The sequence below is a fragment of the Rhipicephalus microplus genome, chromosome 2 (genome assembly GCF_043290135.1).
Source record: "Rhipicephalus microplus isolate Deutch F79 chromosome 2, USDA_Rmic, whole genome shotgun sequence".
NCBI lineage: Eukaryota > Metazoa > Arthropoda > Arachnida > Ixodida > Ixodidae > Rhipicephalus > Rhipicephalus microplus.
Window position 1 is genome coordinate 131,067,449 of NC_134701.1, and position 24,445 is coordinate 131,091,893.

At 46.3% G+C, this 24,445-nt stretch overlaps 1 protein-coding gene across 15 annotated transcripts in view; it reads right to left on the reverse strand.

The window, feature by feature from the left end:
* The window catches only part of LOC119170730 (uncharacterized), a 56,585-nt gene that overhangs the window by 13,518 nt on the left and 18,622 nt on the right, over positions 1 to 24,445 (reverse strand). For 14 of the 15 annotated variants that reach the window (XM_075886814.1, XM_075886812.1, XM_075886815.1 and 11 more), the window contains 2 exons: positions 19,777 to 20,108; positions 18,423 to 18,646 (listed from right to left, as the gene is read on the reverse strand). In XM_075886814.1, coding sequence (XP_075742929.1) covers positions 18,423 to 18,646; positions 19,777 to 20,108 — 556 coding nt within the window. Of the gene's footprint in view, positions 1 to 15,782; positions 15,880 to 18,422; positions 18,647 to 19,776; positions 20,109 to 24,445 lie in introns of all 15 variants that reach the window. The other variant, XR_012893786.1, reaches the window with a different exon arrangement.

The following is a 24,445-nucleotide window of genomic DNA, read 5'->3' on the forward strand; positions in this document are numbered from 1 at the left end:
TACGGCTGAACCCCTTTATAAAATACATTCATTGGAGAGCAGTTTTTTTCCTTTTAATGAAGTGTCTCCAAGAAGCAGGGCATTATGTTCTCACTTTTTTTTTCTTACCAATGACTACTTTGATGTAGGCACATTGGTGTCTCTTATATCCACTGGTCTTTAAAGTCGGCGTCTCTTCTAAATGGTTCCCATGTACAGTGTGCAGAAGGACTACTGTCTCAAAATTCCGAGCAAGCACCACCCCCTCCCCCGCCCAACGAAGTCGAAGTGGGGGGGTGTGAAAGGGGCGCTATCTCGGAACGACACCAATATCAAAGATGGTGGCAAAATTTTTGCACCAGAAAAAAAAAACAGTGTGCATCGACTAAAACTTTAATACGGTGAAATTTATTCAGCCCCAGGATTTGTTGTAGGTTTTAATCACTTTCAAAACAATCGAAAGACTCCTCTGAGTCTGTTGCAAAAAAACATGTTGCAGTATTCTGCTTGAAGTCTGCCATGATTTTCTGGCACCACAGCTCCAACACAGGCTCTCATTCATAGCGCAACGCACTGCAATGCCAAACCACTGTTTCCAGCAATTTATGGAGGCTACGAAGTTTTCCAACTGCATGCTGTTGGCAATTTTGACGGCCTCTTCAGAAATAATCCGGTTGCTGACGGCACGTCCTGCATTTCTTTTACGCTCAAGGTACTCGAAAAGCGCATCGTCCACATGTTCACTGAACACCGGTGTGTGGTTACTGAGCTTCCATCAAAGCTTTGCCTTCCCATAATTTAGCTGCAGCAAATTATCTAAACTCTTCCCCATTCCCGTATCCCGTTCTGGTCGAGCTTTAAATGTCGAGACGTTCTTTTCATTTTCTCGATGTCATCGAATAACCTCGATTTTCTTCGACACTGTGTGGTACTGCATGGGCATAGTTGACTTCTCACAGTGAACACAAAGCAACAAACGGCACGGAGCAATCGGGCTCCAGTGCCAAGCAGGATTGGATTGAATTGGATGAACGGGGGTACCTTTTCCTTAACAGTGTGGATATTTGAAATTTCCAGTGAAGCTTGGGAGGGGCCTGTACAGGTGAAGGTGCTCGCTCAAATTTTACGGTAGATACAGTGTTTGCCGAATGCCAGAATGAAATGCGCCGGCTTCAAGGATTCGAACAAGATAAAGTGACACCATTGAGTTGTTAAAAGTGCATTTCTGCTTTTTTAAGACTTGGCACTTGTTATTTTGCATTTATAACTACACTGAAACCTCATTAAAACCAAGCTATATCTTGCACAAAAAATGTTTGTTATATCAAAAAATTTGTTATAAAGGTTTATTTCTAACACTATATCTATAGAAAGACTGACTTTCATTTACTTTGTTATAAATGATATTTCAATATATCTGGGTTTGTTATGTATGAGTTTACGTAAATCACAAAGGCTACAACACGCTTGAACTTTTAATCTGAAGCTACGTGTTTGTGCTTTGTAGAAATCGAGCTTTTTTGCAAGCATTGTATGGACAGCAGAAAGCTGGTATGCTGAGTGCTTAGACTCGCACTAAAAGGTAAGTCAGCTCAGTCAAGAGAGTTTTTAAAGGCGAAGCTCCCCAAGGCGTCACCCAATCATTCTCTGTGGCAACCATCTCTCTTTAGTTTTTGAACCGGCCATAGAGGGCGCTACTTGTAATATATAACGAATGCATATATGCTGAAAAATGCAAGTGGTCCGACACTAGAGGGCGTTACTTGCAGAAAATATAATAATAAAGGGTGAGTTCTATGTAAACAGGGTTTACGTCACACGTACGGAAGGAGAGAGAGAAAGGGAAACGATCGTGCGACTGCGATCGCGTATTCTTCGGCGGCGTCGTAGGCCAAATGGTGCTCTTCAGTGAAATAAAAATAAAAGTACCGTGTTGGCACTTACGCATTTAGAGGGTCGGCGAATAAAAAAGGCTGCTGAGCGGCATGCACGCAGGGCGGTGGCAGTTAGCGCTCGAAGAGGGAACCTGATGATCGGGCACCCGAGGCAGAAGCGTGCCGTGAAGCACACAGCGGCACCGGCAAGATCCCGATGTACGAGCGCAGGAGGCTGAAGCGGTGTGACAGTGGCACCAGGCCGCACGAGAAGCTATACTTGGCGCCCACCCTTCAATCGAAGACATCAAAAAGATCATCGACCAGGACATGCACATATACAACAGGTCGAGACCGTTTCTGCTCGTCAGCGACTTCAACGTTGACGTATTGAACCCCCTAAACATTGGTTGATGCAATACATGACGAGCAAGTATGGACTCAGGTGCATCTCCTTCGATTACCCCGATCACAAGATGACCATCAGGGAAACGTGCATCAACGTCGTGTTTGCAAATATTCATATACAACCAGTGCAAGAACCGCTTTCGGTGAACTTTATGGACCATAAAGCAGTCATAATGAAAGCAAAACGAAAACCAGAAGTAATAAATGACAATGTTTAAAGGAGCACTGACATCAAATTTACTCATGTCCAGATTTTTGGGTCAACGAGTAGCTATAGACCGCCTAGTAACGATTTGCGAGCTAAAACGCATCTGAGTGGCGAATGAGTATCTGTAATATTGAATAATATATCCGCTATCGAACGTGGTTCAAAATGGGTCAAAAGCGCGCCAAATTGTAGAGCTGGCAGCGCTACCTCGCGGCCACGTCGAGGCCGCTGCACAGCTGATGCCGCTTTCACAAAAATGGTGACGTCACACTGGCTTTACGTCTGCTAGGAACGCACGTACAGTCAGTGCAGCTGTGTCTTCGAAGGCGTAGACATGCCTCTGTCGCCAACATCGTCGTCTCTGCGGTCGTCGCGGTCAACATCGGCAAGTGATGATGACAGCGACCTAGAATTGGGTACCGCCACGATTCGCGACGATCCTTGCTTAACAAGCTCCGCGTTAAGTGCAATGTATTTATAAGTCCCAGCCTACTATGCACCTCATGTCGCGGACATTTGGCGAGTGAATCGCTGCTTTCAGCTGCAGCAGGGCACACGGTAGAAATAGCCCCGAGTTCGAGAAGAGGCCTCGTACTGCCAGTGAAACCCAACAGGTTCGCCAACACAGGATTTACCCTGTAGCAGCTCGCCACAAAGTGAAGGGAGCAAAATACAGCTGTTCTTCACAGGCGTCCAGCCCCTCTGTCCAACGGCGCGTACGAAGTCAACCCACTGGCTGCATTGAGGTTCGTGGCTTGATTGATTGATTTGTGGGGTTTAACGTTCCAAAACCACTATTTGATTATGAGAGACGCCGTAGTGGAGGGCTCCGGAAATTTTGACCACCTGGGGTTCTTTAACGTGCACCCAAATCTGAGCACACGGGCCTACAACATTTCCGCCTCCATCGGAAATGCAGCCGCCACATAGGTTCGTGGCTTGGAAAGGCATGAAACACCACCCACTTTCCACTTTTCCTGCTCCTCGACGAGCAGGTTCTCACTACGCAGCGGTTCCCCGACATTCTGGCACATAGCTCGGCATACTCACTCATGAGTACACTCACTCACACTCATTCATACTCATTTGAACATGGTGAGTGTGAGTATGAGTGAGTACTCATGAGTATGAGTAAGAGTGAGTATGGACATGAATGAGTACTTTCAGTGTGAGTAGAAGTGAGTATGAACGTGAGTGGGTGCTCATGAGTGTGGGAAGGAGTGAGTATGAGTGTGAATGGGTATTCTGAGTGTGAATAGGAGTGAGTATGAACGTGAGTGACTACTCTGAGTGTGAGTATAAGTGAGTATGAATGTGAGTGAGTACTCTGAGCATGAGTGGAATTGAGTATGAACGTTAGTGAGTATCGTGAGTGTGAGTAAGAGTGAGTATGAACGTGAGTGAGTACTCATGAGTGTGAATAGATGTGAATTTGAACGTGAGTGAGTACTCATCAGTGTGAGTATCCGTGAGTATGAACGTGAGTGAGTATTCATCAGTGTGAGTAGGAATGAGTGAGAGCTTGTGAGTGTGAGTAGGAGTGAGTATGAATGTGAGTGAGTACTCTGAGTGAGAGAAGAAGAGAGCATGAACGTGAGTGAGTACTGATTGATTTGTTGGTTTTAACGTCCCAAAACCACCATATGATTATGAGAAACGCCGTAGTGGAGGGCTCCAGAAATTTCAACCACCTGGGGTTGTTTAAAGTGCACCCAAATCTGAGTACACGGGCCTACATTTCCGCCTCCATCAGAAATGCAGCCGCCACGGCCGGGATTTGATCCCATGCCCTGCGGGTCAGCAGCCGAGTACCTTAGCCACTAGACCACCGTGGCGGGGGTGAGTGAGTACTCATGAGTGTGAGTAGGAGTTTGAACATGAGTGAGTACTGATGAGTGTGAGTATTCGTTAGTATGAACGTGAGGGAGTATTCATGAGTGTGATTAGGAGTGAGTGAGAGCTCATGAATGTGAGTAGGAGTAAGTACAAACATGGGTGAGTACTCATGAGTGTGAGTAGACTTGACTGCAAAGGTGGGTGAGTTGCTGTGAATGTGAGTAGGAACGAGTAGGAACATGACTGAGTTACTATGAGTGTGATAAATATTTGTAACCATCGCAACGGCGTCTTCAATACGTTGGAAATAACGGGCACTATGGCATGCAAGCTTCCTGTACTTAAAAGCCTTCAGTTAGTTTGGAAACTGGGGGAGCCATCCTAAATCAGAAGGAGGGGGGGGGGGGGGGCGAGGTGACCGCGCAAAACTCGAGTTGAGGGTAGCCGTCCATTTTATTGTAATTAGAATTTTCTAGGCTGAATAACTTTGAACTGCCTGTCCCTATAGCTACTGTTCTTGCTGCACTTACCTCTTGCGCCTTCAGTCTACGCAACCCGCTGATAATACATGTAAAAAAATAAGGTCTTGAGAAGCCCTTTAACTTAAATCGCCGCGCGAGCCGGTTCAAAAAAAAAAAAAAGCACTGCGCAAGCGACAAAAAAAAATGCTGAAAGGGCCCGCGAGAGAAAGCATATTGTGTGCGCGACGCACATTGTGCGCAACGATTTTGCAGTTTCTATCTCTGTGTTGTCCCTCAAGTGAAGGTTGCCTTGAACGAAAACCTTAAGTGATCTCATGACCTCTCAAGCGCGAAGCTGCGTGCAAACTTCGTCTTCCCAGTGCCCCACTAAGAAAAAAAAAAGAAAAGCTTGGAGAACGGTTGAGCTTCGCCGTCAATAGTATAGTATTCGATAGCGTAATCGGACCTTGTTCGCATCGTCGTTTCAATCTCTACCCTCGCTTCACTTTTCAGCGGCTTATTATGCCTTCAACAGTGCAGACACAATGTGCAATAAGCGCCCAATCACCCTTGATAATTTATTTTATCATTCACAGAACATGGGCTAGTATAAAAACACACATAACGCAACTCGTTAATTACCGTTTCATTTGGCTGTCCGCGATAACCCTGCGTACGCACACTGCCAATGAACGTTAACCGTGCCCGCAGATCTTTAAATAAGGCCCCCTGCCATAGTCAGTGCCGGCACGGAGCCAACGAAGCCTCCGCGTGAGCGCGACCCACAGAGGAAGGAAAACATCTCCGAAGATGCACACAATTTCTCTAATGCAAAACTGCCGTATGCAACGCATTCTTCTGAAGGCGAGGCAGAGAGGGGAGGCGCCGTCTCGACGGTCATGCCGGGCCCCAGAACACCTACCACTGGCCGGGCGGCCGGGGTGGCTGCAGCGCCGACGTGGTGGCGAGGCTCCGGCGCGCGCCTGTCCTGCTAGTGCAGTCAGAAGGGGCTGGGGGCAGTGGAACGAACGAAGCGGCCGAGCCGAATGGCGTGGCAACATCTTGAGTTCTGGCGGGTAATCATAGCGGGGGCCGTGTAGTATACTGAAGCTGTCGAAAGCGTCTCTATTTTGCACACATGCATCGTAGCCTACGAAAGCGCGCTTTGAGTGCTTGTAACACATTACTCAGATTCTAAACGATGTCTCAGCGTCTCCTACGCGTCATGGCACACAAATGAATGTGCAGGTGCATCGTAATTGCGCTGAGTCATTGCCTGTTTGTGGAGCCTACCGACCCTTAAAGAAAGCGACAATTGTTCAGCTCGATTGTTTCTTGAGTAACCTGAGTACACGTAACGCTACCTCAATGTTAATATTCATCATCGGCCTGACAACGTCCACTGCAGGACAAAGGCCTCTCCCTTGATCCGCCACTCAACTCGGTCCTGTGCTTGCTGCTGCCATTATGTACCCGCGAACTTCCTAATCTCATCTGCCCACCTAACTTACTGTCTCCCCCTAACCCGTTTTCTTTCTCTGGAAATCTGGTCAGTTATGCTTAATGACCAGCTGTTATCCTGCCTACGCGCTACATGCCCAACTCATGTTCATTTCTTCTTCTTGATTTCAACTATGATATACTTAACCCCGGTTTGTTCCCTGATCCACTCTGCTCTCCTCTTGACTCTTAAGGTTACAACTACTATTTTCTTTTCCATCGCTCTCTGCGTCGTCCTCAATTTAAGCTGAACCCGCTTTGTATGCCTCCAGGTTTCTCCTCAGTAGGTAAGTACCGGCAAGATGCAGCTGTTACATACCATCGTCTTGAGGGGATAGTGACAATCTACCAGCCATGAGCTGAGAATGCTTGCCGAATCTTCTCCACCCCACTCTTATTCCTCTAGTTACTTCAGTCTCGTGGCTCGGCTTCACAGGTACTACCTGTCCTAAGTAGACGTATATACGTTTTCCAACTTCAAGTGCACTTGCCACCTATCCCGAAGCGCTGTTTTCTTTCGAGGTTGTTCTTCATTACTTTCGTTTTCTGCCGGTTATTTTGTAGATTCCAAGAAAAGGAAAGCGGGAAAAGGGGAGACAAAGTTTGGTGGGCAGATGTGATTAGGAAGTTTGCGGGTATGAAGTGGCAACAGCAAGCAAAGGACCGTGTTGACTGGCGGAATAGGGGAGAGGCCTTTGTCCTGCTGTGATGATGATGAGTATGTGAATGTAAAAGTACGTGGGTGAGTGCGCCTGAGTATGGGTAGGTGTAAGTATGAAGGTGAATTCTTATGTGAGTGCGGAGGTGAGTGAGGGCCTATGATCTTGAGCAGGCGTCAGTATGAAGGTGAGTGAGTAACTATGAGTCTTAATTGAGGGGCACGAAAAATTGAAGTACAAAAAGGAGACACCTGGACATGGCGCGCTGTCTCGAGATGTCTTCCTTTCGTACTTCAATTTTTCACGCACCTCAGTTAAAATGAATTACCAACTCGCCCAGCAGTCCGTGTTTCTCTAAGAGTGTGAGTAGTCGTGAGTATGAACGTGAGCCATGAACAGTGAGTGTTAGTAGGCGTGAGTATGAACGTGAGTGACAGTGAGTAGGTGTGAGTATGAATGTGAGGGACTGTGAGTAGGCGCGAGTATAAACATGAGTGAGAACTCATCAGTGTGAGTACTCGTATGAACATAAGTGAGTACTGTAGCGATCGGGCTATGCCTTGACCCAGCGAGTCATTTGCCACGCCGGATTAGTGCAAAAAGGACAGTCTCGCCACGTCTGGACGGAGGAAGCAACAGAGGCCGGCCCCACGAGACGTCGCCTACTGATTGACAGCGGCGCCAACGGGGTGGAATGTCACCAAAGAGGGTTTTGGAGCCGCCACTCTATCTCCCGCCTGGGCCAGTGACGCATCGTTAGCGCGTTAACCGGCAGACGACGACGGATCTGGTCAAAGGGCTCTCCCCAGAGGATTCCACGAACCGGGCACCTCTCAAAAGATCGGCGCTTGTTTAATCCATTGTCAAGTAGCCGACCGGCTGACTGCCTATGCCCGCCAGGCATTGTCCCGGAGTACGAGACGTAGTGTCGCCAAGACGCCACCAAGAGGACAACAGGGACGGCGTCTTCCTGGGGGAGACCGCGGCGGCTGCCGCGGATCGCCCCGCTAATTGAGCGAACATAATCGGCGGACCCTTTGAAGTATGCGGCCAGGATTGTGGGCACTCTCGACTAAAGGCTCACACACAACGACGAAGAGCCCTGCTGGCGCCACCAAAGTGCAGTGTTCACGTGGACCTTGCATGCTCGCCCCCCCCCCCTCACCTGTGTGTGCGTGATTGGTGGTCGCCTCGTAGAGGAGGAGCCCGACAGGGCATAAAACGACGCGGCAGAGTGCTGGACGTCGCTCTGAACCTTGCTCTGAACTATGTAAAGTTCAACCACCACGCTCGTGGTTTGTGAAACCACTAGTTCTTCTCTTCTCTTCTGTCATCTCGACAACTCCCTGTAAAGATGTAAATAAATCCGTTAAGTTTGCTCAAAGCTCTCCCCTAGTCCTTAGCTCGACGGAGCGACGGCGATCGGCCCCGCTACCCGCAGACTGCGGTCGCCGCGACCCGCAACAACTGGTGGCAGCGGTGGGATGCCAGCAGCGACCTTCCTTCCCATCCCTAACAACTGGATGGCAAGCGGTTGGATGTGAGCCTGGAGGACGGAGAATCAACAACATGCCGAGATCATGGAGACTGGCAGCTGTGGACTGCTGAGTACTGGCTTTGGTTTTTTGGTTGCCAGGCTGATAAGATAGAAGTGCAATCTTTTCGCTGGTAGAGGCTACCACAGAAGCAGTTGTTTACGGAACTTCTGGGTAGAGAGTGAGCTGCACCACACTAGTTCTCTGTCATGGATTGGAAGCGTTTGTTGAAGAATCAGCTACTGATTCTGGGGGAGGAGCTGGGAGCAGAAGTAGATGCGGGGATGAAGAAACACGCAATTGTTGGCGCTATAGAGGGCTTGAATCTGACCAGTGAAGATATTAAAGAAACGTGGAACGAGATTCAAAAGCAACAGGAAAGGCGCGAGGAAAGGCGTGAGGAACGGGAGCGTCAGGAAAGGCGAGAGCAAGAGAGAGAGCAGTGGAAGGAAAGCCTTAAGGTAAAACTGGAAGAGACAAGAAGATCAATACAGTGCCTTAGATGGTCTCAAGTAAATTCAAGGATCCATCCATTCGAAGAGGGCGAGGATATAGAGAGTTACCTAACCTCTTACGAGAATGTTTGCACAGACCTAGGGCTCGACGAAGACTATTGGTCTATCGCCTTATTGAGTGTCTTTCCATGCGACTTAATTGGTAGAATAGGGTACCTTTCCGAGGACGAGTTCAACAGTTACAATGTAGCTAAGGCAGCCTTACTGCGGTGCTTCGGCACCAGAATTGACAGAAAACAAATTGAATGCAAGCTCATGAACGCTCCGTTGAAGAACGCGCGGCGGTGTGCTGGTATTAACACCAAGCCTGAGAGGGGTCCGCGTGTCTCTCATAGCACCAAGGTGAATAGTGAGAGCAAATGGGAGATAGAAAAACGGGAGCGAGGTGAAGAGTTCGAGCGAGCACTCAGCCTAGATATTGAACTGTCGGAACAAAAAGTCGAGGCAACGCGGTGGAAGATTCAGCCATCCGCAAGTGTAGAGCACGAGAAGTGCGAGGTGCAGCCCAGAGCTTTAGAGAAGGCTAGCACGTGTGAACATAGCAGCGGATTCAAAGGCGAATCGAGTTTGAGTGCTGCGAATGAAGCTGCGCTGAGTAGAGAGGCCGACGAGGTGCTTTGCCAGTTTACTGTTAGCGAAACAGCTAGAATAGCTGTAGAAAAACTGGTACAGACCTCAACTGGGTTTGTCGCGACGGTGGATCTTGCAAATGAGGTCGAAGTAGGAAAGAACACCGGAGAAGGCTCAGAAGCAGCGAGCGTAGAGAAGGGTATCAGTGCAGTTGCAGACAGCTCTCAGGATTGCGAGCAAGATTTTTCGAAGGGAAACAGCTGCATTGTTCCTAAGTGTGTTAACCAGTCCGCCGGTCTAGAGGGTGAGAATAAAGATGACCAGGGCGAAAATCATTTAGACCGCGCGACTGAGACAGCTGACGAAAGCTGTGAGAGGGTTCACGAGTGTGAGATGCGATCGGGAGGCTCGGAAACGACACGCAAAAAGCGGCGCAGACGAAAGAGACGTCGCAAATCCGCGAGAAAGACGAACAGTACTACGCGTGTAAAAGAAGGCGCAAAACCTGTCAGCGTAGCAAATAAGAGCTTTGCAGCAGCGTCAAAATTACATTGCATGCGTCCGAGCAACCGGACGAAAAGTAAGAGGAAAGCGGGTTCGCGAATGGAATTGCGTGGAGAGTGCCAGTCTTTCCGTTCTATTCACAGAACGTTTCAGGGCGCACCTGAGTACAGCGTTACCACAGGTGAATCGGCCAGACAGGGCGACAGAGCCAAGAAATCAAAGTGCCGAAACACTGTGGCAGGTGGTGCAGAGACACCCTTGAACGGTAAAACCATTGATAACTCAACCGGCAACGAATTCACCAGCGGTGCAGGACAGGTCGGTCGCAGACGTCGCCGGAAACGAGAGAGGCGTACGCGAGCGACAAAGCGAAGGGGTGAAAGAGGGGGCAATCAGCCGGGCGAGCGGCCCAAGATTAGGTTACCAGCCAGTTCAAAGAAAGGTCCTTTGTGGCTTAAAGTAAGGTTCCAACGGCGGAAGGGTAGGTCCCAGCGCGCATCCCCGCGACGGAATACGCAGAAGATTTAAAGCTTTGCGGGAACGGAATTGTATAAGGGGTCCTAGAAAAAAAGGAAAAGCCACAATAGCTAAGCACCACACGCGAGCTAGCCCAAAGAAGGCATGGCCACTCTGTCCCACGCATCGCTCCGGTCCCCTACGCCGAACTGACAGAAGCCCGCCAAAATCGCGAATGAGGCGTAACGCTGCAGTTCAGCTTGTTGCTCGTGCACGTTGTTGTCTCGCGCGATTTCAGAGTCGAAGTGCACAACCGCCGCGTGTACGGCTGAAGGGGGAGCGACAGCTGTAGGAGGGAGAGTCAGACACAGGAGTTTTTTTGGAAACATACTTGTTTGGTTATATTTGGTTTTAAAGTGGTGTTCCTGTGTCATCTCCACAGCTAGTTTGCTTGGACACTTTTTCCTCCCTCTAGATTTTGTTTGCGTGTAAGCTTGGTCAAAATTTCGAGTTGAATTGTTCAGCGTTATGAGAAAGCAGTGGCCCGCATCAGTCAACCGACTGCGTGAAAGGAGTTTTTTTTAAGATACGAGCACGCAAGTCGCAAATGAAGATTTGGTACGCCCGCTAGTTTTGAAAGCGCGGTAGCGTAGTCGAGCGGCGCCGGAGTTTCTATGCTTCGTGCCCTTTAGTTAAGCGCGGCATCGCATGCCGTCTTCAATAGAGTAAATGAGCAATGTTTGGGAAGGTTTTAGAATAAAACCAAACAAAGCAATTTTCGAAGTGCTCAGGGGGAGAAACATTCGGTACAGGGGTTTTGGCGCAAAATTAACGCCTGTTTTGTTACGCGCTCCTGACGTGTACCTCAAGTGTGATTGTTCCTTGCGTTTGTTCCTTGAGAAAACTCACGTTCAGATGAGGGTTTAAGGATACCTAGGTGAGAGAGATATTGCCTATGATTAGGTGCGTGTGGGTATGCTAGCGCTCTTTGGATGAGAGTAAGATGTCATGCTAGAGCACACAGCAAAGTCTTGTGCGTTCTTTAAAACCATGGGCTGACATGAAACTACATTCAGCAAATAAGCGTGTTAGTATACGAAATTGCATTACCCTTTGTTATTTCGGTATGTGCTCAGGGATCAGTTGAATTCTTTAGCTGAGCGTCGTGTTATACGGAACATTGAGGGACGTTTTCCGTAATGATTTTAAGGGGTATATGGAGTAATCGAAATTTTTAGCTATGGGCAAGAGTATTAGTGTGGTTGCCATTTAAAAGAAAAAAAGCGTAGGTGCATTGTGGCACATTTGAAAGACCGGCCTGGTTGCCGAAAACTCATTGCCGGCGCTTGCTGGTTCTAGCGGTTGGTCTTCGTGGTTTAAATGGTGTTGGGAGACTGCGGTTACTGTGATCTCTCCCGTCGAGCAGCTGATACTACCCGACGTCCGAGATCTTCCGTGGGCGGAGGAGCTGTAGCGATCGGGCTATGCCTTGACCCAGCGAGTCATTTGCCACGCCGGATTAGTGCAAAAAGGACAGTCTCGCCACGTCTGGACGGAGGAAGCAACAGAGGCCAGCCCCACGAGACGTCGCCTACTGATTGACAGCGGCGCCAACGGGGTGGAATGTCGCCAAAGAGGGTTTTGGAGCCGCCACTCTATCTCCCGCCTGGGCCAGTCACGCATCGTTAGCGCGTTAACCGGCAGACGACGACGGCGCTGGTCAAAGGGCTCTCCCCAGAGGATTCCACGAACCGGGCACCTCTCAAAAGATCGGCGCTTGTTTAATCCATTGTCAAGTAGCCGACCGGCTGACTGCCTATGCCCGCCAGGCATTGTCCCGGAGTACGAGACGTAGTGTCGCCAAGACGCCACCAAGAGGACAACAGGGACGGCGTCTTCCTGGGGGAGACCGCGGCGGCTGTCGCGGATCGCCCTGCTAATTGAGGGAACATAATCGGCGGACCCTTTGAAGTATGCGGCCAGGATTGTGGGCACTCTTGACTAAAGGCTCACACACAACGAGGAAGAGCCCTGCTGGCGCCACCAAAGTGCAGTGTTCACGTGGACCTTGCATGCTCGCCCCCCCCCCCCTCACCTGTGTGTGCGTGATTGGTGGTCGCCTCGTAGAGGAGGAGCCCGACAGGGCATAAAACGACGCGGCAGAGTGCTGGACATCGCTCTGAACCTTGCTCTGAACTATGTAAAGTTCAACCACCACACTCGTGGTTTGTGAAACCACTAGTTCTTCTCTTCTCTTCTGTCATCTCGACAACTCACTGTAAAGATGTAAATAAACCCGTTAAGTTTGCTCAAAGCTCTCCCCTAGTCCTTGGCTCGACAGAGCGACGGCGATCGGCCCCGCTACCCGCAGACTGCGGTCGCCGCGAGCCGCTACAACTGGTGGCAGCGGTGGGATGTCATCAGCAACTTCCTCTTCCATCCGCTACAACTGGTTGGCAGCGGAGGGATGCCAGCAGCGACCTTCCTTCCCATCCCTAACAGTACTCACAAGTGTGAGTAGTCGTGAGTATGAACGTGGGTGAGGGCCTAGAGTGTGAGTTGGCGTAAGTTTGAACGTGAGTGAGTACTCATGAGTGTGAGTAGGAGTGAGTATGAACGTGAGGTCTCTGAGTATGAGTATAAGTGAGTATGAACGTGAGTGACTACTCATGAGTATGAGTAAGAGTGAGTATGAACATGAATGAGTACTTTCAGTGTGAGTATAAGTGAGTTTGAACGTGAGTGAGTACTCATGAGTGAGAGTAGGAGTGAGTATGAACGTGAGTAAGTATTCTGAGTGTGACAAGGAGTGAGTATGAACGTGAGTGAGTACTTTGAGTGTGAGAAGGAGTGAGTATGAACGTGAGTGAGTAGGAGTGTGAGTAGGCGTGAGTGAGTACTTTGAGAGTGAGAAGGAGTGAGTATGAACGTGAGTGAGTACTCTGAGTATGACAAAGAGGGAGTATGAACGTTAGTGAGTACTCATGAGTGCGAGTAGGCATGAGTATGAATGTGAGTGAAGGCCTATAAGTGGGAGTAGACGTGAGTATGAACGTGAGTGAGGGTGAAGGCTGAAAAAAATTGTGGTGAGTGAGTATGAGTGAGTAGTCTCTCAAAGTGCCGACCTATGTTCTGGCACATATTGTTGCTCTGAATGATCGTACTCGCACGCAGTGGAGCACATCGCAAATCAGTCGATGCGACACGATTAATCACACACACGGTTCAACACAGCAAGAAGAGCCACTAGTGAAAGCATGACTGGGAGCCGGCTCCAAACACACTCGGAGATTGTCGACGTCATCGTTACCAGCGTATGGTCACTCAGGATTGTATTTGTGGAATGTATCACACCAAACACGTAGCACTAGTGTGGATGTGACAGAGCAGTACATTTTTCGTTTTTTCCTCCTTAGCATTTCTATGCTGTTTGACGTCGAAATAAAATAACTTCGACGTGATCTCCGCTATTCATATTTGGCTAAGAAGACCTATGAATACCAAGTGATCGAATGATGGGCACATCTCGATCTTGAAATTTGATGTCAGTGCTTCTATAATAAACATTGTTTAATGACAATCTACTGATGAATTTCATTTGAGGTGTGGGGCGAGCGATCCTAAATAGCAAGAGCTTCGCCCCACTCTTCATCATTCACCCTGTGGATATGCCATCATTTTTTAGTGGCGATGCTGTAAAAGCTGAATGTAAAACGTGTGACCAGAAAAACTATCATCATCATAAACGGGTATGTGCTTACCCGCCACGATGGTCTAGTGGTTATGGTGCTCAACTGCTCACCTGGAGGTTGAATGCCGGCCACAGCAGCCACATATTCAAGGAAGGCATAAATGCTTGAATCCTGATTGATTGATTGATATGTGGGGTCTAACGTCCCAAAACCACCATTTGATAATGAGAGATGCCGTAGTGGAGGGCTCTGAAAATTTCGACCACCCAGGGTTCTTTAACGTGCACCCAAATCTGAGCACACGGGCCTACAACATTGCCGGCTCCCTCAGAATGCTTGAATCTTGTGTGCATAGATTTAGGTGCACGTTATACCTTTGTCACATGGGCATTTAGAAGGCCATACGACCGATAGCCTATCGATACAATGACCAAACGCAAAATGTTACAGGGGACGTTTCAAAAGCCCTCAACTTAATAGTCTATCGAGTCAACGAAGGACCCCACAACTCCATCGAAACTTCGATGGCCATTGAAAGACATAAGCGAGAACAGTGCCAATGGTGCCCTCTTTTTCACAGTGCACTCGTACACACGATTAGAAAAAACGAATCTAACTAGTACGTTTTAAAAGCAGTATGTCTGAGTGTTGAACAATACTTAGTGTCTTTTTTTGTGTGTGCCACTCAAAATGTGCGATTTTTACGCACTCTTGACAACAGCAACGTGCTTGTCTTCATCATGCCATCTTGCTGTGTATCGATCGCCACAGTTTCGCTTCTCAACGACTTAAAAGCTAGATATGCGTTCATACCTACGAATAAAAATTTCTTTCAAATATTTAAACATCAACCGACATATCTCCATATATGAGTTTTTAAGTGCATTTATACTGTTTAACTGAATACTGTGATATGAATATATACAGTTGAACCCCTTTATAAGGGACACTGATATAAGAGACAAATGGTTTAAAGAGATGACTGTGTGCCTACAGTAAAATATGGGTTGACAAGATGCATACGTGGTACCCTGCTTATAAGAGGCATCTCGTCTCATCTCAAGAATAAAACAGTTCAACTGTATACTGTGATATGAATACGAAAATAAATATTCACAGCAGCACACAAATGTTGCAAGAAATGCCTGAACCACTCAACAGCTGTTCAAAATTGCTGCATAGCAGTGCATCAACTACATCGATTCGAGAGTTGTGTTTCAATGGCCATCAAGTGGGTGGCCTTTCAAAGGGGCCTTCTGTACAGCTCTCTACTACTAAACACCAGGTGATTGAAATTTCTGAAGCGCTCAACTACAGCATCTCTCCTAACCATATCGTTTTTTTCAAACGTTAAGCTCCAGAAATGATGACTATGAACGTCACAGAAATTCTCTAAAACTCACAATTCATCTCTGGTCCACTATAAATCAAACAGGCAACAGTTAGCTCAAGAAACTGCTGCAAAGCAGTAAAAGAGAGCTGAAGACCACGAGTACATACGAGAAAATACTACTATAGAACGGGAAAGGCAACAGTGACTGTGAAAAGACCCCTAAGCAATCAATGCCCCAGCATTCTCACCTACCAGAGGAGTGTATGCTCGGTTTCAGTGTGAGTTTCTGTCTCTGGAGTTGGGACGTCCATGTCATGTCTGTCGTCTGTGATTCATCCAAAACCTTTCTCTGCATTGAGAACCAACCTAAAGATAACCTAGCATCACCTAGCTAAAGACTAGCAACAACCTAGAAGCAACCAGATTAGAAATCTTCCAGTTTTTCTTTATCAAGCCTTGCATGACTTGGAGCTAGTCTCACATCTTTTTACGTCACTGAGCATTCACGGTGAGTACACACATGGTACACCGTGTCTCAGTTGAACACCTCATTGACCTACAATCACTGTCATGATTAGACACATACTGCTGCATAAAGTTAATTTTCAAATAAAAAAAAAGTGGAATGTTTTCATGAACTATAACGAACTAAATAAAATACACAAGTGCACTTTAATAAGAACATCCCCATTTTACTAATTCACTAAAAATAAATGCATCGTACTAAAACATTACCATATTTACCAAATTCTAATGCGCACCTATTTTCAAGAAATATGGGTCGTAAATTGCATGCGCGTTCGAATCGGGTACAAACCGAAACTGGCTCTGCCATTGCAGCCTATCATCATAGTCATAAAGCAGCGCCAAGTAACTTGTTGCTGGTAACCATGGTAGCACGTTTTCTTTCCCTCATTACCTGCATTGCAGTTGTGGTGGCACTATTGCAGAAGTGTGTGTGTGTTTTTTTTCTCCACTTCTTTGTTATTGCTGCCTTTTTGAGTTATATTTGCGCGGCATCGTCCCTAGGCCCAATAGATGGTTCATCCTTGAAGACGCATTCTGTCCGTCACAATAATGGTTTTGAACGGAAAGTTATTGTGACCATGGAAGAGAATACAACAGGGAGAGGCTCTTTAATTCAGCATGCCGGAGACCTGTGTTCGTGATTGGCGAAAGCTGAAAAAAAAAAGTTTTGCCAGCAAGCCGTCAAGCAAAGGCCACCATGAACCACAGATGGGAAAATTACCCTGCCTTGAATATGAGCTTGCGGACTTCGTGAGGCAGCTTAGAGTGGACTACATGCCTGTCCCAGCTGACGTGCTAAAGGTAAAGGCCTACGAAATAGCCAGAAGTTGAGGCCTCTCGAGAAGCGATTTTAAGGCGAGCCGAAATTGGATAACAGGGTTCATGAAGTGGAAGGGGTTTTCCCTGTGCAGGTGAACTGGGGTGTGCCAGAACCTCCCAGATGCTTTTGAGCAAAAGCTGCTTGCTTTTCAGAATTACATAATGTCATTGCAGCGCAACAACGCGTACATGCTTGAACAAATAGGAAACGCGGATCAAACTCCTATGTATTTTGACATGCATTATAATACGACCGTCGAGTCAAGAGGGTCAAAACAAGTCCACGTGCTAACGACAGGCAACGAAAAGATCCGCGTTATGGCAATGTTGGCGTGCACAGCAGATGGCGCCAAGTTGCCCCCTTTCCTTGTATTTAAATGCAAAACGCTTCTAAAGAATGTAAACTTCCCGCGAGGTGTTATAGTGCGTGCCAACAAGAAAAATTGAATGGATACTAAACTGGTTATTGGCTGGATCGACTGTGTATAGCGCAAGAGACCAGGTGAAAAGTTGGGGGATCCGCTCCATGCTTGTGCTTGACGCATTCAAGTGTCACCTGGATCAGCGCATGAAAGCTAAACTGGCGGCTTTCTATATAGACTTGGTTGTAATTCCTGGTGGCTCAACCTACCAGCTACAGCCGCTGGACATTTGCATTAACAAGCCCATGAAAGACCGCATGCGGGCACCCTATAATGAGTGGCTAGTCAATGGAAGCCACACATTCACATCAGGCAACAGGCTGAAGCGTGCCTTAATTGAAAACATGACAAGGTGGGTGGCTGAAGCTTGGAATGGGATTCCATCAGGCATAGTTGAGAAAGCCTTCAAGAAATGTGGAATCTTTAATGCTATGGACGGAACTGAAGACGACATGTTCTGGTCCGAGAGTGTCAAAGAGCTCTCAGAGCGATAGCAATTAAGTAAATATAATTTTGTTTTCCTTGCTGCAAATACTTTGCTCCCTTTTTCTCCCGTTCGTTCGCGGAAATCATGTGCTCGTTCCAATCAAGGACTTGCGTGCACATTAAAATGGGGTCTGTTCTTTTTTTCTGTTTCCAAATCACAGTGCGCATTAGAATCAGAGGCGCATTAGATTTGGGTAAATACGGTAACAGTTAATAAGTAGTGTACTGATGCTGAGCTGCTAAAAAGCAACGATGAGATTGGGAGCTGCTGCCTATTAAAAATCCGGCCCCAACCGCCACCCATGCTCCTGTGGAGCCCACTTTCTGTGGGTGCGCCCCAACAGTTGAGAAAAAATTCTGGTGCCACCCCGGCCAACCCTGAAGTGCAAAATTTCTTTTCATACAAAATTGACAAGCAGAGTGGTCTTCTTGTATCGAAAGAAGCTGTGTTTACCTTGATTTTCTTTCTGAAGTAGAACGAGTGACACAACAGTGTTTTACAAATTAGCAAAATCAGAGCTGATGAATTGAGACCACAGAAGCTGTACTCGGGTTCCACATTCATGCCATACAGAAAAATTTTTTTAGTGTCCACTCAAATAGTTTCAGGTTGTGGCACCATCGTTGCCGGACTCACCATCTTGAGGTTGGTCTCGAGTACCGACTGGTCGGCCCAACTTTTGCTAAATGCCAGAGATGTGAGGACATGATTTCGGTGTTGAGACGAGGCAAGCACCTCCAGCAGATGCTTAGTGTCGTAACCGTGCATTTTGACATTGATGCTGTAGAGCCGCTTGCTCTCTGCCATCCAGGAGAACAGCACTTGCTGCATGTTCTCAGGGATGCAAAGGTTTTCGGTTCCTGCAAGCGGAGTTCTGCACTGTAAAGTCTCCAGCAAAGAGAACAAACACCCTAAGATAAAGACACATGCACCCAGCACCCTAGGGTGTACGATAAAGCCAAGCTGCTCCATTATAAACTGCACTTGGAGGTAACACCGTGATGGCAGAGGCAAAAGCAGCAACAGACTATTAAGCATGGCACAGATTTTCCCTACAGTACATTACTGTGCAGCAAGCAGCATCTTTAGTAGCATCAAAAGTGGACCGATTTGATATATGCATTGGCAGCTGACATGAAACAACTAAGATGTTTTTTTGTTTTTTTTTCAAATTTTCACCAAAGTTTAAGAAAGTTACATATCAGTGGTATACTTTGGAGCCGGGTTTGATGCGAATCAATTTTTTACTGAATAAACGTACTCTTGCTCACATTTTCGATGCTTCTAGTGAATCATGAATGCCAATTCTCTTGTGATGCTGTTGAGCATTCTTTTTGGTCTTCTATGCACTAGTCTTCAACCTTAATCTTACATACATTTTGTTGCCTAAGGCCCTAGCTTTTAAGTGATTTTGTGCAAATATATAACCAACAATGGTTTCATTGCTAAAAAACAGGACCACATGCTACAGAGATCTGCTCTGTTGATCTCCACTATTAATTCTTCTCAGTCAAATATCTTGAGTACTACTTGCAAGCATCCACTGTATTGGCTTGCCTCCTTTTGATAATTATTTCGGAAAACAAATGTTTAAAAACCTGGCAAGGAAGCAAGCCACTCATCTAACGAGGTAAATCTAGTATGTTTGGCATCTTCTAGCAAAATCAATATGAATTTTAAGGTACAGTGACTTGTTGTAGTGAAGGACTCTGCAGAAGACAGGTTGATGTGTAGGAGAGTAGTTGGGACATTCAGACATAAATACTGTACACGTACTAAGTGAAGCTCATGCAGTAAATGTAGTAGTAAGTCGGTCTATAAAAATAATAAAAACAGGTACAAAAGCAAAACATAGCCGTTAACTACTTTAAAGCCAATCAAACAGTGAACAGCATGGTACGACACATCTTCTACAAGCCTTCCTTCTTAGAAATGCATGCACTTGCGTTAAGCGTGGGGTCTGTGAGATGATGCGCTTCGTGGAACCTACCAAAAATGCACAGACGTTCTAGACTGACGTTCCTCTGGAAGCCCGCGAAGAGTACTTGCTGCAAGTCTTGCGGTACGCTCTCGAGCCGCAGTTGCAGCTCCTGTAGCTTGTGCGTAGAGGCCAGGTAAAGTGCCAGCGCATGGACTGTAGTCAACGTGGAATGCTTGCCAAGCACAACACTGAGAGAGGTCAGGTGGTCACCGCGATGTGAAGAAAGTGCACGGCTCACATCCTTCAGGTTCACGCTGTAGAGGCAGTGTATGCAGCTCTCTTTGTCTTCTGGCTTCCAAAAAGGAATCAGCTCATTCAAGGTGCCGTTGGTGGAAAGACATCTGGGTCAAAGGTAGATGCATCGGTTAACAAAAATAAAAATGTACACAACTGCGAAATACCCTTTTCTAAAGTTCCTTGTAATCCAATCCACCTCGCAATCAGTCAACAGTCTTAAGGTGTGTTGCTGAAATCGCTGTTCAGTCAGGTTTTACTTGAAGTGCAAAGACCTCACAAGTACCTGAAGCACATCTGGCCATTACGATGAAGCTTTATTAGACTTCATTTGTGAGCTTCCTTACAGTTGTCAACTGCATAAATTATTGCAAAGGTAAGCAATTTCTAAAAAATTTGAGAGATCCCATGTATTTTGAGAATCGACGTTATGCAAAGTATATAGAGGGAAGGGGACGGTGTTGTAATTTTTATATAGCAACTCATCATGAAATGACTTCAAATCTATGTACAAATGTTGCATGCACAGACATATCTTGAAAAGTTGCAGATGTTTATTATGGTGTTTCGATTTCTATTTCATGGTTGCCAGATTTGGTTTCATGTAAAGTATTTTGACCTTCAGAAGGTGAAAATACTACCTACTTTGTGTATATATGCGTGGCATTGTACATAATAAAGGAGTTCCTGTTTGGCTACCGGCTGCTGCGTAACTCGTGTCAGCCGGCGCTTCAGCGCCGTACCCTGTGTTCTCCGTGCGACATCAATAGTTATGCCAACAGGAACATGAATACTAGCAACACCAGAAGCGATAAGCTGATATGAAGTGTTGGTGCTGGGGAGGATGGTGGCCTAGACACTACTACATAAATCAACTTCAGAGCATGACACCTAACTACAATTGACGTTAACCCAACGTGACGGCTGTATCATAGGAGTACATATGTAATGTTTATAAAATTAGATAGGCAGTACTGCAGCTGCAATTGATGTTTCACGAACGTTAGGGTCTACTTGAAAAATAGTTCTAAGACCTGGCGTGGCCCTGCGGTAGACCGCTTGATTGCCATGCAAAATGCTGGGTTCGATTCCCGCTGGGACCCTGGCATTTATTCTTTGCATTCGACGGATCAACACTGTCAATGTTTCATTTTTCTTAATGCTTACGCGTTAAAATTACCCATGTGTGTTCTCGTCATTCCTGGGTAGGTACTAAATGTCAATCATTTGTGGCACATACAATGTATGGCAGGAAGTGTCTGAGGATGTATGCGACGGGATTCTGACATCATTCATGTCTTGACTAGCGCGTCATATCCGTCAAACCACCTTACCCTCCCATACTAATTTTGCTTCATGTCAAGTTGAGTGATCACGAGAGTATCCAGACTTAAGTGGGCAGGCGGGCAAATGAACAAACGGACAGACAGACAGATACGCATTTAGATGCCAAAAGTGCTTGTAGTACGCAAAGAAATGCTTTGCATTTATTAACTCGGACTAACAAGTATAATTATTACATGCAATGACTTGATGCTATGGTGTCCAAAATTATCTGATAGAGACTACCCCTCAGAGAGAGAGAATGATGGAAAAGCGTACAGATTAACTCGATTTTGCATAGTTTGCTTTCTATAAAGTTGAGAGGGTAATGAGGGATTGAGAGGGAGAGAAAGAGAAGATGGATGAGTAAAGGTGGTTCCCAAGCATAAGGCAGCACAGCTAGTTGAATGACAAACAGATAATGACGCCAAGGAAGGTATAGGAGACATCACTCAAGCCTCGTTATAATGACGTTGAAAGGGAGTCACAATTATTTTGTTATATCCATTATTTCATTAGATCGATTATAACAGTTTGTGGCAATGTATGCTCAGATGGGCGCACACCTATAAGCATGTAAAGACGGGAAAACTGCCTCGCTACGTGATCCGCTACGTGATCACATATGTACCGCTACGTGATCACATATGCAACGAAAATAAACACAGTCGAATCTCATTCATTCGAACACACCTAATTCGATCTTAAGGTTAATTCGAACTCACCCTGTGGTCCCATCAAAGCTTATATGTATTCCAATAGGTGAAAACGCCCTGTAATTCGAAGGTACAAGCACTTGGGACAGTTAATTCGAACATACCGCGCTTCGAAAATACTCTCAGCACCATGCCCAATCCCACGGCGGCACCTCTCATTGCTGCGCACGAAGAAGCAAAAGAAGAAAAGGAAAGAAGAGACTGTGGCGGAATGTTTGCTTTCTCTCAAATGCCGACCTGCGACGCACCTGTGCCACGCTTCTTCATTTTCCATTCCTGCACGTAGAGACCCTTCGCCTTTCAATGCTGCGCGCAAAGAGAGAGGAAAAAAAAAAGAACGCTGTCGCGGAGTGTTGCCTCTCTCTCTAATGCTGATCTGCTTCTCTCTGTGCGGAGACGCTCCTCCTCTCCCCTCATGTGCTGGCCACGCTCCGGCTGCGGTGTAAAGGGTAGCAGCGGAGACGCAGTCATTGCCGTCATCTTTAGAGAGTGTTGGCACTGGACTTAGCCACGCACTACTATGCTTTGCAAACTGCGTGCGAAATTTATTGACTCGCTGGAAGGCAAACGTGTGCAGACGCGTATCACCAATAACTTCAAGTAATGACGGATGTCCTCTGATTTGTGAATAAATGTAAGTCTTCTGAAGCTTCCCCATCATGTGTTCTTAAGTGAAAGGGAAATCGCTTTGCACCGCGGCACCGCTTCTCAGTCATGTGACCTGCTGAGCGCTTCCTCAATCCTCTCCGCTGGCTGTGTGGGAGGATGGCTCTCTCGGCCACCTGTGGCGTGGCTGTAAGGTCGGCGCTGAAGTTTTGAAACAGCCGCACCGAATGAGCGTCAAACTCTGCAGAAAACGATATACTTAACACATTATGGTCGTTTTTCTTTATAGACTATATAATAGACTAATTTAGTTCATTATATCCATTTACTGGTCAATTTTACTTCATTACAATGACGTTTAAAATGCATGGTTCTCAATAGAGCTTTCAAGGGGAATTTCACTTACTTTCTTACATCCATTATTTTGTTATATCCCGTTACTTAATAGTGAGGTTTGAGTGTATTTGTACAATTTTAAGTGTACTGCTGAAATTGCAATATAGATTTGAAGAAAGTAAAGCCACTACTTAAGGCAGGCACGTTCAAGCATTAGAGAAGGGTTTGTGTGAATTTCTTGGCTGATGAGCTGTGAGTCCAGCTTCAGAAAGTTTTCTTTTTCTACAGTAAAAGAACAATAATAAAGTCTACTAAAAAACCATATAGCATACTGGTACTGTTACTGTCATTAAAACAATGTTGTGATCTACTGTATTGCCACCATCCATACGCTTCATGTGAAAGCACGCATTGAAGTAGGGTTCCTTTTTCGCACTTGCTATTGCACACATTGCTCAATCTAGTAACAGTAGTGTGAGATCTGTGTGTGGAGTGCTTCAATACACTATGCGTATGGTTCAATTTTATCCAAAGTTGAATAAATTTGAAATCATGGTTTGTTTTGTTAATGAGAAATTGCAAGCTTCCCTGTAAAAGACGTCGAAAGATGATAGTCTTCTGTCTAGAGAGAGAAAATAAAATGTTTATCTGACGTACTTCGCAAGAAGATCAACGAGAGCTGCACGAGATATGGCACTATCTGGCAGTAATGTGAAGAAACGGAAGTTTTTATAGAATGGAGAGTTACTGGTAGATGGCAAAACTGTGTCATTTTAGTGAAGCCAATAGGAAATACCCACTTTTTTGTTCATAGCGTTGCATTGTCAGCGCTGTGTAATAAACACTACGGGCCTTTGAACTACGTATCTATGCATTTTCTAAATAAGCATACTACCTAATACTTGTGTAATGATGTTGCGACTCAAATATGCAAAATACAGTTAAACCTGGATATAACAAAATTGATAAATTTGCAGAAAAGTTCGTTATAAAGAGGATTTCGTTATATGGAGGTTTGGTACCCAAATTCAGAAAATAAACGCACAAATCAAACAAAAGGGGGACTGAAGGCAGAGCTAACCCAAAACTCTTATTGAGCAGTAAAAAACTGCATTATTATTGCGACAGCAATTGCATGGACCCCGGCGAATTTTCACTGTCACTGTCATGTTCCCTAACAAGTCTAAATTGATAAAATAACCCCGCGCATCGTAACTTTCTCGAATGGGTATAGGCGTAGGAGCACTGCTGAAGCTCAGATCAAATGAGTCGGCCTATCTCTATCGCCAGGAAGGCACATAAGATAACATCCCAGGCATGTTAGACCTGCCGTCGAATGCTCAAACAGAAAGGAAACCACCTGTCTTGAACAAGCATGAAAAAACTCGAGGGGGTGGGGTGGGGGGAAGTGCTCGCTCGAGCAGCAACAGTGAACTTTGCTTTTAAGGGCGGTTGCAATTGCT